Raw genomic sequence first — 17472 nt, forward strand, 5'->3', positions numbered from 1 at the left:
TCACTGCCCGCTCACCCGCCTGCCTCCCGCCAGATCAACCAGAACGTGGAGATCCAGCGTGGCCGGCTGCGGGATGACATCAAGGAGTACAAGTTCCGGGAGGCCCGCCTGCTGCAGGACTACTCAGAGCTGGAGGAGGAGAACATCAGCCTGCAGAAGCAGGTGTCTGTGCTCAGGCAGAACCAGGTGGGTGTCTGGGCCGGGCGGGCAGGTGGGTTGGCTCTGGGCCACAGCCCTCACTCCCCTCACTTTGCCATCTCCATGGTCAGAAGGTGTCCCCGTGCCTCCTTCATGCCCCCGAGCCCAGGGCCACGTGCTGCTGTGGACCAAGAGAGTGACAGCAGGGCCTGGCCCTTGCAAGACCACAAAAACAAGGCCTCTGGCTGTAGTATTGGCTGACCGTTGGCCTGGGCAAGGCGTCCTGGCCAGTAGAAATGGAAAAAAATACAGGAGGTGATAAAAAGGTGACACCAAAAATCCTCAGGGGCTGGGTGTCCAGCTGTGTCCCCTTCAGGTGCCGATGGGAGGTCCGAGACAGCCCCATGCCCTGTGGGGCCCTGGAGCTGTCGGCGTCCATCCCTCCCACTGTTTCAGATGTGCCAGCCCCTTTGCTCCCCGTGTGGTCCTGGGCCTTGGGGTGACCCTGTGGGTGACACCAGGTGGGCTGTGAGGAGCAGTATGGTAACGTCCGAGCTATTATCGTCTGCCCCTGAGTAACCCCAGCAACAGTGGAACGGGGGGGGTCACCTCCACCTTGACAGGACACGTAGCTGGTCCTGGGCACTCCTACCTTCTCAAGGCCTGCTCTTGCCACCTCTCTCTCCAAGAGCCACAGGTCTGCAGAGTGGGGACGGGGGACCTTTCTCCCAGGAACCCAGACCTCAGGGACCTGGGTGCTGAAATGTCGCGTGAGGAAGCGTGGGCCCACGTGTTTTGCCAACAACAGAGTCTGTGTGTTTGCAGAGACAGCAGGGAGCGGGTCTCCTGGAACGCAGGCCTGCTGTGGTGCTGTGCTGTCAGCGGTCACACACAGTGTCCTGAGGAGCGGGAGACCCAGCCCTGGGTAGCGTGTGGTGGAGTCTGGCCCCCTCCCTGGGCTGCAACCCACAGAGATCCGCTCGGTCCTGCCTCTGAGTCGTTTGTTCCTTATTTCTTGCACAGATATTACAGAATAATGGAAGCGTTTTTAAAAATTGCCTATAGACGCTGAGCCCCCACATCAAGCATCGGTTTCTGTCTGCTCCACCTCGTGTGCCTGTACATATGGTTTCTGTCTGCTCCACCTCGTGTGCCTATACATATGGTTTCTGTCGTCTGCTCCACCTCGTGTGCCTGTACATATGGTTTCTGTCTGCTCCACCTCGTGTGCCTGTACATATGGTTTCTGTCGTCTGCTCCACCTCGTGTGCCTGTACATATGGTTTCTGTCTGCTCCACCTCGTGTGCCTGTACATATGGTTTCTGTCTGCTCCACCTCGTGTGCCTGTACATATGGTTTCTGTCTGCTCCACCTCGTGTGCCTGTACATATGGTTTCTGTCCGCTCCACCTCGTGTGCCTGTACATATGGTTTCTGTCCGCTCCACCTCGTGTGCCTGTACATATGGTTTCTGTCCGCTCCACCTCGTGTGCCTGTACATATGGTTTCTGTCCGCTCCACCTCGTGTGCCTGTACATATGGTTTCTGTCCGCTCCACCTCGTGTGCCTGTACATATGGTTTCTGTCCGCTCCACCTCGTGTGCCTGTACATATGGTTTCTGTCTGCTCCACCTCGTGTGCCTGTACATATGGTTTCTGTCTGCTCCACCTCGTGTGCCTGTACATATGGTTTCTGTCTGCTCCACCTCGTGTGCCTGTACATATGGTTTCTGTCTGCTCCACCTCGTGTGCCTGTACATATGGTTTCTGTCTGCTCCACCTCGTGTGCCTGTACATATGGTTTCTGTCTGCTCCACCTCGTGTGCCTGTACATATGGTTTCTGTCGTCTGCTCCACCTCGTGTGCCTGTACATATGGTTTCTGTCTGCTCCACCTCGTGTGCCTGTACATATGGTTTCTGTCTGCTCCACCTCGTGTGCCTGTACATATGGTTTCTGTCTGCTCCACCTCGTGTGCCTGTACATATGGTTTCTGTCTGCTCCACCTCGTGTGCCTGTACATATGGTTTCTGTCTGCTCCACCTCGTGTGCCTGTACATATGGTTTCTGTCTGCTCCACCTCGTGTGCCTGTACATATGGTTTCTGTCTGCTCCACCTCGTGTGCCTGTACATATGGTTTCCGTTGGTGCAGCTCGTGCCCTTCCCACTTGGCCAGGGCTCCCCGGGCCTGGGTGCCTTGAGCCGCTGCTGCATAGCCCTCTCAGTGGAGTCTAGTCCCTCGTGCTGAGATGTGAGCAGGCATAACAGTCGTAGCACACATCTAGATATGTATTTTGTGTATCTTAAAATATCTAATCAACTTAATGTTAATTAAGTAGTCTTGTAGAATTTAAAATCAGTATACACTTGGTAACATTTTAAGTAACCTAACAGATCTGCAGTGTGGATGTCTTTGTTCTGATTTCCACGGCGTCGCCGGCCCTGAGCAGATCTCACACCTCCTGCGCTGCTCACACCATGTGCACACGTGTCTCAGACGTGGGCTGAGCGTTTCCTGTGTGCACCACGTGTGCGGAGCCTCCTAGCATCCACACGCTCCTGGCCGTGGAGTCTGTGCGCTGGGCTTCCTCCCAGTGGTGCGGGCATGGACGAGTGTTGACCTCTCTTTCTCAGGTGGAGTTTGAGGGCCTCAAGCATGAGATCAAGCGTCTGGAGGAGGAGACCGAGTACCTTAACAGCCAGCTGGAGGATGCCATCCGGCTCAAGGAGATCTCGGAGCGGCAGCTGGAGGAGGCGCTGGAGACGCTGAAGACGGAGCGCGAGCAGAAGAACAGCCTGCGCAAGGAGCTGTCGCACTACATGAGCATCAACGACTCGCTGTACACCAGCCACCTGCACGTCTCCCTGGATGGCCTCAAGCTCAGCGACGACGCCGAGGCCCTTGCCAACGGTTTCGAGCACGGTGCGCTGGCAAAGCTGCCGCTGGACAACAAGACCTCCACGCCCGCCAAAGACGGCCTCACCCCGCCGTCCTCCAGCCTCGTGTCTGACCTCCTCAGCGAGCTCAACATCTCCGAGATCCAGAAGCTAACGCAGCAGCTGTTGCAGGTGAGCGGGTGGGTGGCACGGGGATTCCCCCCCCCAGCCAGGTCTCCTCACAGCTCCGGGCCTCCACTCCCGTCCCCTCATGGTTTTGGCCAGACCTGCTGGCCACAGGACGCTGCTTGTCTGACACTTTGTTGATGTTACACACCTCTTTGTACCTACGTTTATTTTAAATTCCACGTTGTTACCGTAAGTGGACCTGCAGTGTTGCAGGTGGAAGGTGCCCAGAGAAGTAGATTCCTGGTTACGAGATTGAAGTTCTGGCATCACCGGAGGTTCTCATGTCCCTCTGCGGTGCCCACGTGCAGTCTCCTATGCCGTGTCCTATGGATGCAGCACGTCAGGGTTTCCTGCCCCCGGTTGAATGGAATCCCAGGGTCTGCACTGCGGCCCCTCAGTTCGCTGTGCATCCTAAAGAGGGCCCGCCGAGCCCCCCAAGCCTCTGGGCAGGGGAAGGACTCATCATGGCCCCACACGTGACACCCCCGCCTGGACGTGTCACAGGCCAGCAGGGTAACAGCCATGGCACGGGCAGGGTCACTGCTGGGTCTGTCCGGGCGTGGGCCCCTGCACGCTGTTGACGGGCCCTTCCTGTGCCTTTGCAGATGGAGCGGGAGAAGGTGGGCCTGCTGGCGACACTGCAGGACACGCAGAAGCAGCTGGAGCAGGCGCGGGGGGCCCTGTCGGAGCAGCACGAGGAGGTGAGCCGCCTCACGGAGAACCTGAGCGCTCTGCGGCGCCTGCAGGCCGGCAAGGAGCGGCGGGCGGCCCTGGACAGTGAGAAGGAGCACGACAGCCGTGAGGACGGCGACTACTATGAGGTGGACATCAACGGGCCCGAGATCTTGGCCTGCAAGTACCGCGGGGCCTTGGCGGAGGCCAGCGAGCTCCGGGAGCAGCTGAAGGCCCTGCGCAGCGCGCAAGAGGCCAGCGAGGCCCAGCGTGCCGAGGAGAAGGGCCGGCACGAGGCTGAGAGCCAGGCGCTCAGTGAGAAAGTCTCCCTGCTGGAGAAGGCCAGCCGCCAGGACCGCGAGCTGCTGGCCCGGCTGCAGACAGAGCTGAAGAAGGTGAGCGACGTTGCAGGCGAGACACAGGGCAGCCTGAGCGCGGCCCAGGACGAGCTGGTGGCCTTCAGCGAGGAGCTGGCCAGCCTCTACCACCACGTCTGCATGTGCAACAACGAGACGCCCACCCGCGTCGTGCTGGACTACTACCGCGAGGGCCCAGCCGGCCCTGGCCGCTGTAGCCCTGAGGCCCGCGGGCGCCGCTCACCCGTCCTACCCAAGGGGCCGCCAACCACAGAGAGCGGGGCTGGGGACAACAGCCCCTCACCCGGGTCCTCACTGCCCTCGCCCCTGAGCGACCCGCGCAGGGAGCCCATGAACATCTACAACCTGATCGCCATCATCCGCGACCAGATCCGGCACCTGCAGGCGGCCGTGGACCGCACCACGGAGCTGTCGCGGCAGCGCCTGGCCTCGCAGGAGCTGGGCCCCGCCGCGGACAAGGACCGGGAGGCGCTGATGGGGGAGATCCTCAAGCTCAAGTCGCTGCTCAGCACCAAGCGGGAGCAGATCACCACGCTGCGCACCGTGCTCAAGGCCAACAAGCAGGTGCGCGCGGCGCGTGGGCCGGCAGGGCGGTCGGGCGGCGGGGCTCCTCACGCTCCCCAGCCCCCCGGCCCTGCTGCGCTTCCTGCTGAAGGAAAGACGCGGGAGCCCCCTCGCCTCAGGGCTGCGGGGGGGCAGGGGCGTCGAGGGCCGGGCCCTCGCTGAGGCAGGCGCACGCTCTCCGCGCCCCTCACCGCCCCCTGCACGTCTCTGACCCCCAGACGGCCGAGGTGGCCCTGGCCAACCTGAAGAGCAAGTACGAGAACGAGAAGGCCATGGTGACCGAGACCATGATGAAGCTGCGCAACGAGCTCAAGGCCCTCAAGGAGGACGCGGCCACCTTCTCCTCGCTGCGCGCCATGTTCGCCACCAGGTACCGCTGTGCTCCTGTCGCGGCTGGTGGCCCCGGAGCCTCCCCTGCTGTGGGTGACACCCCAGATGGCCCGGCTCTGAGTTTACACGTGGGGTGGAGGGGCTGGAGGCAGAGCTGAGGGTGGGTCCCTGGTGGCCGGGCTGCAGGCGTGAGCCTCGAGGAGGGAGCGCGCGGGTCGGCAAGTCACATGACCTGTGTCTGGGGCCAGTAACCCACAGACCAGGAGTTTGCCCGCAGAACTTGGTGGGAAGTTTGCAGATTCAGAAGGAAGGTTCCTCTCCCAGCGGTGGTGGGGTCACAGTGCACACCATCTGACCCTGCAAGTTGGGGATAGGGAGGCAGCGGCCTTCTTTCCAGTCCTGAAGGTCAGTCGGATGCAGGCGTATGGCCGGGAAGCCTCCCTGGAAAGTGCATAGCTGGAGGCTGCGTTGGGGCCTGGGTCTGGGTCTTTCCGCCATCCAGAGGGTCATGGCGCCCTCTGCTGGCTGGGTCGGACAGGCGTGGGGGAGCGGGCCCTGGATGGTCCAGGCCTGTGCTCCTGGAGGGTGGGAGGCTGAGGCTCTGGGTTAAATGGGGTTGGAACCGAGCTCAGGGCCTGCTCCTTGCGCTGGGGTGCTGGGCGCTCCGCTCTTCTCAGCGACATTGGAGGAGAGGGGCAAGGAAAGAAAGTTCCAGGCTTCTCCGGAAGCTTCCTTTCCTCCAGGGCAAAGTGCTGGGGAAAGGTCTCAGTCAGTCTCTCAGCACGTGGTATGTTGATCCTTGCTTTCTCAGCTTGTTTCATAAAAGACCTGACTTCTCAAACGGAGCTGAGATCGCAGACCTGCTTGTCTCTGGGCAAGGGTTAAAACTTGCTGTCGGCCCTCAGCCCCTGGAGACAGAGGGCTGCGGCGGGTGGGGGTGCGGATGGGCATTTCTCTCTCCCAGCCCCAGACGTGGGTGGGGGGCACGTGTCACGGTGAAGTAGATGCCGAAATGGGGCTGTTTACAGCGTCCACAAGCGCTGTTCCCAGGGTCTGGCTGCCACCATCACAGACTTACTAAGCACCTACCTGGCGCACCCAGTGATCTGGGAACAACCGAGTCCTGCCCTCGGGTTGACCCTATACCCTGGGAGCCAGGATGTCACACCTCCAGGCGGCTGTCCTGGGCCACCGGGAGGCCTTGAGGGGTAGCCATCCACTCTTTCAGTGAAAACTGGCTTTGGAGAGCCCCTCTCAGAGAAGGCTGAACCACCGAGGGACACGGCTGCTTTGCTTCCAGCCCAGTGAGCAGGGTGACCTGATTGGGGTCCCCTCACCTTCTGCCCAGGTGTCCCCTGCCTGGGCCCTTGGTGTGGGGCCTTGATCACACACACTGCCCGCTCTCCCGGGTCCTTCAGCTGTGCTCTCGTCTCCCGTCCCCACAGGTGTGATGAGTACATCACGCAGCTGGATGAGATGCAGCGGCAGCTGGCAGCCGCCGAGGACGAGAAGAAGACGCTCAACTCACTGCTGCGCATGGCGATCCAGCAGAAGCTGGCGCTGACCCAGCGGCTGGAGTTGCTCGAGCTGGACCACGAGCAGACCCGGCGGGGCCGCACCAAGGCCACCCCCAAGGCCAAGCCCAGCACCCCGAGCGTAAGTCATACCTGTGCCTGTGCCAGCGACAGGGCCGAGGGCGCAGGGCTGGCTGCCCAGGTGCTCTGCAGCGAGAAGTATAACATTTACTGCGATTAGGGCCGCAGGGCCGCACGCTGCAGCTAACCCGCAGCACGTCACCCGCCCGCTTCACCTCGACTAACCAGCCGCAGCAGGGCCGCGGTGCTAGGCTGCTCTTAACGTGACTAATGCACGGAGGGCAGGATCTGGCCGAGGCGGCGTGCGCTCCACCTGGACACTGCGAGCTTTGTGTCTGCTTCCCACCCCTCGGGACCACCCTTCACAGCAGCTCTTCTCTTGGCGGGGGTCAGGGTGGGGTCTGAACTGCTGTTCTTGCGAAAACATGGCTCCCTGGGGTCTGGGTGTCGTCAGCTCCCACAGGGAGGGGCAGAACCTGATTTGAAACTTGCATGTTCCCTGCACGTGTCTGATGTAGTCGGGCTGCCCCAGCACCAGAGAGAGCGTTCGAGGTTCTGGCCTGAGTCCCAGGCGCAGCCTCAGAGGACGCTCTGCGCCTGGCACCGTTTACGGAGAGAATTACTTTGTGGTTTGTGCAGCATCTCACTGCAAATCGTATTCGGGACACAAATACAGAATTGCTTGCCCCAAACCCAGAGAAAGAGCAGCCCTGAGCCCTGCGGCCTGCAGCCAGGCGCACCCTGAGACCAGAGCCCTGCGGCCTCAGCTTTGTTTTCTGAGACCTGCACGCTGCTCTGGTGGCCTGCACAATGACAGATCGGCAGGCCTGAGGCCTGGGGTGTTTCCAGTGAGGAAGACAAGTGCCTGGCCGGACCCCTGTCCTCGCAGGAAGCCTGTCCTTTTGTGCTTAGGGTGTCCCCAGCTTGTGGGGTGGGTTTCTCCACCCTCTGCTCATTATCAGGCCCTCCTCTAGGGGGCTTCAGACCCCAAGAAATGGGGCTCTAGAAATCCCCAGCCTGAGCCTCCATCGCTCCAGACTCCCACAGCTGTAGCTGAGCCCAGCGCGGTGTGGGAAAGGAGCCTTGCGTGGGCCCAGGGCTGTTTCCAGGAGTCACCGTAGGAGGAATGTGGTTCTCCTCGGTGTGGTGCCAGGGGTGGTGCAGGTGGAAAGGCAGCCTGGGCCTCTCCTGTCCCCAGAGGCTGCACCCCACCCTGTGCTTGGCCTCAGGCCATCCGAGGTCACGCGTTTGGAAGCAGGACTTCTCTTGGTATTTCCCTCCCTGTCACCCCTTGGGTGCCGCCAGGCGTGAGGCTGCGGTCCTCTCCCTGAAGGGCTTCTTGCCTCGTCTCTCCGTGGCCCGGAGGGGGGTCTGCGTTGCTCCCTCACACAGCTGTCTGTCCCTGCTCCACTCTTCCTCTTGGTTCCTGAGTGTGTCTCAGTCCCACGAGACTCCAGGCGCCATACAGACGGCCTTGGGTTTGGCACACCGCTGGCATGGAGAGATGTGGGACGGGCTGCGCCTGTCCCTGGCTCCGGGCGGCTTTGCTGATGGGACGTCGGGTCTTGGATGGACTCCCCTCCCACTGGAGAAGGGGTCAGGCCATGCGTCTCTGCAGGCAAGACTTCTGGGGGCATGGCCGCCTGCTGGCACCGCGCGCTGCTTCTGCCCTCCTCACCAAGCCCAGCACGCAGCTTCTCCCTGAACTCGTAAGGGGTCTTCACGAGGCATTCAGGGCTGGTGGCCCCTAACACACGCAGGTCTTCTCTGCTGCCGACTAACGCGCCCCCGCCCTCACAGCTCAGCGAGAGCTTTAGTGTCTGACGGGGGACCCTGCTAACTGTCTTTTCTTCTCCCGTTTTCAGCTGTAGAGTAGCTGCCGGGAGGACTCAGCTGCCGGCCTGGTCACAGTGCAGCCCCCCTCCCCTCCCATGGGCCCACGCAGAGGAAGGAAGGGCAGCCTAAAAGTCCACTTAGAAACATTTTTGGATGTGCCACTGCAATTCTTTTCAAAATAGCATTCCCCGAGTTTATAATGGCAGAGGAAAAAAGCTTTAATGTTGAGAAAGCCGCCAGCTGCTGCTTGGAAAGGCGTTTGTACAAGCGCCGAAGAAGTTACTTGGACAGCGACCGCCAGGCTCGCTTAGGAACCCGCTAGAAACACTCACCACTGGGGTCTCCCTATTACAGATACTCGTTTTTTATCTGATCAACCTGTGCACTTTTGATATTTTGATATTATATTTGCTTCCTTAATCCCTCGCAGAGAGATGGTCTCAGATGCCGTGGTCTGTCTCGTGGTTCTGTAGCCCTCCGTCTTAGCTCCCAGCGTGTTGATTCACATCAGCACCTGGCACAGATGTGTCACTCTAGGCTGTTTAGATGAAGTCGTCGACCTGGCAAGGAGCTCGGCTAAACTGTGGTTCTGCAGCCTTTTAGATAATACGGCATTGTGGTTCATGTTTGAAATTACAGATTTTAAATGCCATGTTCATTAAGAAATCCAGGGTATTCCAATTCTGGGGCTTTTCATATTGTATTATTATTATTCTTAGGAATAGTTCAATGTAACAAGAAGAAAACTTGACCTTTGCTCTGGTTAAACAGTAACGGGCACTTGAAAACAAAGATAAATTATTGAAATGAGTAGTATTACCTACAGATGCCAGAGTTTTCTGGGTTTTAGGACATTGTGAAGCATGACCGATTAACAGAATTTTATACAACTGTACCAGTGAAATTCCAAATTGGAATTGTTTTGTTACTCTGGTTGTTGTGCCAAATTGTGGTACACTTAGAAAATTCTACAGTCATTGATTTTTAGGGTGTTCTATTTCAACGCCTTTTTGTTAGTAATCATTGCCAGTAGTGCCTTCATCAGGGAAGTGTCCCAGTGTAGTTCGTTCTCGAAGACAGAGAGTGAAGAGCTAGTTGGGAATGTTGAAGGCTGGTGTGGATCAGTTGGTGTGAATGAGCACACACCTTCACACCTGTACCTGGGCATCTTCACGGGGGAAGAAAAGAGCAATTGTGCAAAATTCTGTTAGTCAGTGATTCTTCACCGTGCAGCTTCAGGGGCTGAGACGATGAGCGTGAACACAACCCTTGAATGTGCTCTGGGAACCAGACGGACTGGATGGACGAGCTAAGCAAGCTGTGTGAACAGCACTCCACGTTTGTGAAGAGCAGGGCGGCAGGGGGCCGCTGTCTGCCTCATGCGGTGGGGTGAGGGCTAGCCATGGTATTCTTTGCAAATGTGAGAAAGAGACGTTATGTATTCTCTTGCTTGGTGTAACTAATCACTGCTCATTCCAGGAAACGGGATTCGCTAAAGCTCCTTAGCAAACCAGGTGTGCATCCTGTCCGATTTGCTGAGTGAGGTTGTGCAAATGGTCAAATTGGTACTCGCAGAGGAAGAAGAAAAAGTGTGTTCCCTCCTCCAAAATAAAGGCCAAATTATAATAATATAAGTAGCAAGAACAAAAGAATTCTGTTTCCTGGAATAAGCGTTTCTTATTCCTAGTTGTAGGGACCCCTATTTTTATCTTCTGTTACAGTGTTGATTTATAAGAAATAATGTTACAGTTACAATAACTTCATCTGTATGGGGTATTTATTTGCAATGATGTCTGAGTACTGTATTTTTTTCTGTGCATCACCTTAGTGTCAGAATGTTGTCTTTATTTTAAGATCATATGCATGTTCTCCTGCCAAGGAACCTCTACACAGACCCAAACAAACAAAAATGCCTTCAGATTTTGAGAAAATGAGGCAGAGAATGGAAAAGAATAGGAAGGAGAAATCAGTTGTCATTTGGAACACAGACATGGCGCCAGTGGCTTCAAAGCCAGTGCACGTAGGAACGGTGGGCCTGGGTCCAGGGTCATGTTGGTAGGACCAATAAATAAAAAGTAATAAAGAGAAAGCACATGGCTTGTTCTCTGTGGCTGCTCTGGACTCCCAGCTACAAACGACTGCGGGTCCAGCAGTGCACCATCATTCCACCGCCTAAAACAACAACAAAAGCAGCCTGTCAGTGACCTGGGTGGTGGGAGCTGGAAGCAGCCTGGGGCCCATCTTGGGGGGGGGCAGGAGGGGGGGGCGTGAGCTGCCTCCCTCGATGGGCGTCAGGTGTTGTGAGCGTGGCGGTGAGAGCGTGTTGCCTCGCACTGTCCTGCCCAGGAAGCAGAGACTTGGGTCACATGGGGTCACTTCCTGTCCAGACTCCTGCTCTCTGAACTCAGGAGTGAAGGTGCAGCAACAGGCGTTACCTGTTTGCCAACACAAAACCACGTTCATCTGCAGGAATGTGTGCAGGGCACGCCACACTCGTCCAGTGAGTGCCTGGGGTGTGAGCATAGGGGACGCGTACTTGCTGAGGGGACAGAGGTCCCGGGGACAGTCTGCCACCTCCCCTTCAGCCTCAGTCAGGCCTGAGTGACTTTGCCCAGACCTCAGGGCTTCCTTCGGGGAGGCTTTCTTTGGCCAGGGTCTCGCTGCCCTGGCATCTCCCCAGGACCTCTCCCTTCGCCCAGGGTCTCCCCCAGCCTCGTGGTCACTGCGGGGCCCCTCCCCGTGACGGTCTCCGTCCCTGCGGTTGTGGACCCGTGTTCAGTGTGAAACTTTGTTTCAAAAGAGATGTGTTTTTCTACCTCAGTAGAAGAAGGAATCTTTCTTCCCTGCTGGCCCATGTTGCCCCAACAGGCCCTTGGAAGAGGTTGAGAGGAGAGCCCATGCAGATCTGGAGGAGACCACCAGGAGGACGGGGTGTTGGCATTGTGGCCCCACCTCAGTCCCTACTATTGAGGTGTTTGATTTGCGCAAGCACAGATGTGAGGCCTCCCCTCCTCCCCTGTGAGCTCAGGGTTCTTCACCTCAGGGTAGAGAGGCAGCCTCCCAAGTGGTGGATCCCAGGAGCCTGTGGGGGGGAAGTCGGCTGGAAGGCCTCCCACTCAGCTTTCCCTTCCAAGAGGGAAGTCCCCATTCCCAGCGCCACCTCCGTCCCCTGCAGCAGTTTCCACCAGCACCCAGCAGGACCCAGAGCTGGGAACCACAGCGCCAGCCTGGAGACAGACCTTCAGCTGAATCGCCCCCTTCCGGTCGCCGACTTATCCTGTCAGAGCCTGTTCCCCTCTGTAGTTTGAGGGCAGTAGTTCTTTGCTCAGAGGTTGTTGTGAAGCTCCAAGCCCTAGGTATGTGTCATGTAGCAGGTTCTCAACAGATGACCGTTGCTAATACGGTCCTTGCTGCCATTGTCATCATCAGCAAGGTCTGGGATGCCAGGCCATGGAGCTGAGCCTTTGTCCTGTGGGGAGTGAGATTTTAAGTCAACTTACTACCAAAGCATAATTTGTATTCCGGAAAGTGCACACATCCTGATATACTGTCCAGATTTGCACACAGTGAACACAGCTGTGTAACCAGCAGCCACAAAGTTTTCTGGGCCCCCCAAGAGTGCTTTTTGGGGCACACATTAATGGGATGCCTTTGCCAGCCCTGGCTAGGCACCGGGCTGCCTTCTGCCCCTGGGAGCCTCTTGGAAGATCAGACGTGTCTATATTCTGACATTACCTGGTGTGGGATTTCAGCAGGGATGGGCTACAATCAGCTTTGCCTCTGTGTGTGCTCACCTTTCAGCTGTGTCCAGACAGTGGAGTGGGAAGGGCTTTGTGTTCCCACTTTGTCACATTTCTTGTGGGCAAGCACACTGGCTTTTGTGAGTTCACCTCTTTCATCCATGAACCTGCCTGTGTAAGCCCGGATCCCTGGGTTGAAGCCCCCACCCCCACCCCCCACCACACACACAGAGCACCTCCTCCTAAGCAGGAAATGGCAGTACCTCACCCACAGAAAAGCCCTCTCTGCATGGGCCTCCTAGGAGGAGAGAACAGTAAGAATCGATGATCACACACACACACACACACCAGGATCCCTTTGTTCATCTCACTCAAGGAATTAAGATTTTCATTTATCCTAAAGTGTGGGGGAAGTATAGTGCACATGTGTAAGAGTGCAAACAAGTGTCCACTGGCTGCATTGTTCCCAACTGAGCACACTGTGCAGCCACCATCCAGAGAAGAAGTAAACGAGCAGCCCCCCAAAGTGGGGCTGCACACCCCCTGATCTGCACAGCCACTCCTCCCCGCAGGGGTACCTCCTCAGTCAGTGCAGGTTACTTGTGCCTGTCTCTGTACTTTATATATGTGGAAGCATACTATAGCGACTCAGAGCTTTGACAGATTTACTTACCAAACTGCACTGATTTCTCATGCCTGGATTGAACTGTGCGTTTACAGGTGACTCGTTTTAGATTCAAAGATACAAATCAGTTGAATGTAAGAGAATGGAAAAAGATACTCCGTACAAACAGTAGCCAAAAGAGAACAGCAGTGGCTATATTAACATCAGACAAAATAGACTTTAAGACAAAAATTGTTACAAGAGACAAAGAAGGACATTATATAATGATTGAAAGTCAATTTACCAAGAAGATATAACAATTATAAACATATGCATCAAACAACAGAGCTCAAAAATACACTTTGCAAAAACTGCCAGAATGGAAGGGAGAAATAGTTCGACAATAGAGACTTCAGTTCTCCACTTTGGATAATAGAACGAGACAGAATATCAAAAGAGAAGTAGAATATTTGAACAGGACTATGAGCCAGCTAGACCTAGTACATCTATGAAACACTCCAGCCAACAACAGCAGAAGACATATTCTTACTAAGTGCATATGGAACATTGTCCAGGATAGACCATGTGTTAAACCACAAAACAAGTCTCAATAAATTAAAGCAGATTGACATACAAACTATATTGCCCAATGACAATGGAATAAAATTAGAAATAATAAGGAAATGTGGGAAATTCACAAATATGTGTAAATGAAACAACACACTTAATAATCAATGGGTCAAGGAAGATATCAAGAGGAAAAACCTCAAATCAATAACCTAACTTCCCACCTTAAGAAACTAGAAAAAGAAGAACAAGCTAAGTTCAAAGCAAGCAAAGGAAAAGAAATAGTAAAGATTAATTAAATAAAGATTAATGAAATAGGGAATAGGGATAAAATAGAAAAATTTTTTAAAAAGTTGTTCCTGTGAAAAGATCAGCAAAAATGACAGACCTTTAGACCAAGAAAGAGAAGACCACTAAAATCAGAAATGAAAATGGGGAAATTACTTCTGATTTTACAGAAATATGAAGGATTACAAGAGAGTACTAGAAACAGTTATACACCAAAAAAATAGATAACAAAAACCCAAACCAAGCAGAGAGAAAGAAATAGTAAAGATTAGAGCAGAGATGAATGAAATAGAAAATCAATAAAATCTACAAAACTGAAAGTTGTTTCCTAGAAAAGATAAACAAATTGACAAACCTTTAGCTAGACTGACAAAAACAGAGATGACTCAAATTACTGAAATCAATAATGAGAGTAGGGACATTTTACTAATGACGTTACATAAATAAAAAGGATTATAGGACAATGTTATAACAATGCCAACAAATTAGATAAACTTGGTGAAATGGCAAATCACTAGAATCACACAAACTACGAAAACTGACTCCAAAGGAAATAATCTTGATAGAACTATAACAAGAAATTGAATCAGTAATCAAAAATCTTCTAACAGGACTTCTAGTTTCTGGTCCAACATGTAAGGAGCTTTGAAGCCATTATTTTATCCTAACAACAAGTAAAAAGCTGAACAAACTGAAAAGCCAACAACTCTTCTTAGATCCATCAGAGAAGTGAGGTCACAGGGCAAACCACTGCCCCCCAAATTGTAGAGACAGACACAGATACAGAGAAGCACAGCTTACCAGAGAGTTGTACCAGTGCTGGTAGGAAACCTGAACTGTAATTTACCAACTGTTGGAGGCTCAGTGGACAAGTCTGAGAGAGAAAAACTCCAGGGCACCCATTGTAGGGGGACCCTCACACTTATGTGAGCTTTGCCTCCAGGAACTCTACCAGGTTCTCACAGTGAAGATCAGAGAAAAATCCCCTCAGGCTTCCAGCAGCAGAGGGAAAAATATAGGCATTTGAAATACACTAGAAAATTCTATTCTTAACCAAGCCTGCTCTCAAGACAAACTATTTTACCACAGCCTAACCAACTGGGGGAAGGGCATTACCCAACTCCAGTTCCCTTTGGCCATACTTTACCTCCTAAGAGGGTGAAAAGAAGAAAGAACTGAGATGCACTTGTGAAGTTCATAGCCCAACGGCACAGGTTCACTAATAACAGACCTAATCATAGGCCTGTAGAACACCTCCCCTCCCCTACACCTTACTGTTATGTTACTAAATGCCTATTTACTGCAGTTCCCGTTCTCCAGTACATAATGTCTATGTTTCAACAAAAACTTAGGCATAATAAAATGGAAAAAAAAAATCAACAAACCAGAACACACTGAAGAGACAGAGCAAGCGTCAGAACCAGACTGAGATATGGCAAGAATGTTGGAAATATCAGGCCAGGAATTTAAAGTAACTTTGATCAGTATACTGAGGGCAGTAAAGGAAATGTAGACAACGTGTAAGAACAGATGGGCAATGTCAGCAGAGAGAAGGAGGGATCTCAGAAAGAACTTAAAGATGCTGGAAATAAAAACAGCTGGAACAAATAGTCTTTGACGGGCTCATTAGTAGACTGGACGTGGCTGAGGAAAGAAGCTCTGAGCTTGAGGATGTGTCAATAGAAACTTCCAAAGCTGAAGAGCAAAGAGAAAAAGGCTGAAACAAATGGAAAAGAATATCCACAAATGGTGGGGCAACCACAGAAGGTGTAACGCACACGTCAGGGGAATTCCAGAAGGAGAAGAAAGAGAGGAAGAGAAGCGGTATCTGAAGCCCCAGAGACTGAAAATTCCCCCAAATTGTCAGACACGAAACCACGGATCCAAGAGGCTCAGGGAACACTAACCAGGATAAATGCCAAAATAAAACTGCACTTAGGCATATGACATTCACACTGCAGAAAATAAAATTGAAGTGTCTTGAAAGAAGCCGGGGTGGTAGTGGGGGAAGCTTCCCTATAGCGAAGAAAAGACAAGAGCTGCGTTCAGTGTCTCCTCAGAAACCATGCAGACAAGAGGCGAGTGCAGCAAACTTGTCAAACGGGAGAGAGACAAAAACGACCAACTTTAGAATTCTGTCTCCTATGAAATTATCCTTGAAAAGTAAAGAAAAAATAAAGACTTGCTCAGACAAGCAAAAATTAAGGTAATTTGTTGCCAGTACACCTTCCTTGCAGGAAATGTTAAAGTTTTTCAGAGAGAAGGAAAGTTATATAGGTCAGAAACTCAGATTTGTATGAAGAAAGCAAGAGCATTAGAGAAGAAATAAATGAAGATAAAATAAAACCTTTTATTGTTAATTGATCTAATAGATAAGTTTGTTAATAAAAAGCAATAACGTATTTGATGATTATAGTTTATAAGTGAAGTGGATGACAACAATGATACAAGGAAGAGGAGGGAGGAATTAGGAGTTTTGTTATTGTGAGGCACTTGCACTCACCAAGAAGTGGTGCAGTGTTATTTGAAAGTAGACTTGCATTTGTCGTAAATGTATTTTGCAAACTCTAGAGCAACCACTAAAAAAGTAAAAAATAAAAAGACGTATAATTCATATACTAAGAAAGGTAGACGATGAAGATAGGAACAAAGAACAAGGGCAGTAATCACTTTAAACTTCAGTGGTCTAAATACACCAAATGAAAGACGGAGACTGCCAGGGTGGGTTAATAAACAAGACCCAACTATGTGTTGTCTCCAAGAAATTCATTTTAAATAGAAAGATACATATAAATTAATAGTAAAGTGATGGAGAAAGCTATACCATGCTAATGTAATGAAAGGAAAGTGGGTGTAGCTATATTAATTTCAGACAGCAGTCTTCAGAGCAAGGAAAGTTATCAGGGTTAATGAGGGGTATTACATAATGATAAAGGTCAATTCTCCAAGAAAACATAACAGTTCTTAATGTGTACTTGCCTAACAGTGCATCAAACTATGAGGCAGAAGCTGAGATCGAACTGCAAGGAGAAATAGATGAATCCACTATTATAATTAGAGACTTGAACATCCCTCTATCAGAAATGGACAGATCCAGCAGTCAGAAAATCATTAAGGACATAGTTGACTTAACAGCACCATCAATCAATTGGATACAGTTGAAAACTGTAGACTACTTCCAGCTACTCCAACAACTGCATAATACACGTTCTTCTCAAGTTCACATGGAACATTTACCAAGATAGACCACATTCTGGGCCCTAAAATATATGTAAACAAGTTTAAAAGGAAGTGAAATCTACAATATATGTTCTCAGACCACAATGGAATTAAACTGGAAATAAATAACAAGGAAGGATAGAAAATCCCATCATACTTGTAAACAACACACTTCTAAATAACACATGGGTCAAAGGAGAAATCTCAATAGAAATTAAATGAAAATGAAAATACAACTTACCAAAATTAGTGGGATGCATTAAAGCAGTGCTGAGAGGGAAATTATAACATTGAACACATATTAGAAAAAAAGAAAGATCTAAAACCAGTAATCTAAGGTTTCACTTTAGCAAACTAGAAAAAGAAGAGCAAATTAAATCCAAAGTAAGCAGAATAAAAGAAATAATAAAAATTAGAGCAGAGTCAATGAAATTGGAAACGAAATCAATTTTAAAAGATCAATGAGGGCTGGCCCC

General features: G+C 52.1%; 1 protein-coding gene across 3 annotated transcripts in view; it reads left to right on the forward strand.

Moving 5' to 3' along the window:
• BICD2 (BICD cargo adaptor 2) overlaps window positions 1–10672 on the forward strand; it is a 56197-nt gene extending 45525 nt beyond the window's left edge. For 2 of the 3 annotated variants that reach the window (XM_087444819.1, XM_004442731.3), the window contains 5 exons: window positions 34–186; window positions 2773–3207; window positions 3810–4817; window positions 5036–5187; window positions 6593–10672. In XM_087444819.1, the coding sequence (XP_087300945.1) occupies window positions 34–186; window positions 2773–3207; window positions 3810–4817; window positions 5036–5187; window positions 6593–6902 (2058 nt within the window). In that variant the 3' untranslated portion in view covers window positions 6903–10672. The remainder of the gene's footprint in view (window positions 1–33; window positions 187–2772; window positions 3208–3809; window positions 4818–5035; window positions 5188–6592) is intronic. The other variant, XM_004442732.3, reaches the window with a different exon arrangement.
• The last annotated feature ends 6800 nt before the right edge of the window (window positions 10673–17472 follow it).

This window comes from Ceratotherium simum, chromosome 20 (genome assembly GCF_057802395.1).
Source record: "Ceratotherium simum simum isolate JZ-2026a chromosome 20, ASM5780239v1, whole genome shotgun sequence".
Lineage (NCBI taxonomy): Eukaryota > Metazoa > Chordata > Mammalia > Perissodactyla > Rhinocerotidae > Ceratotherium > Ceratotherium simum.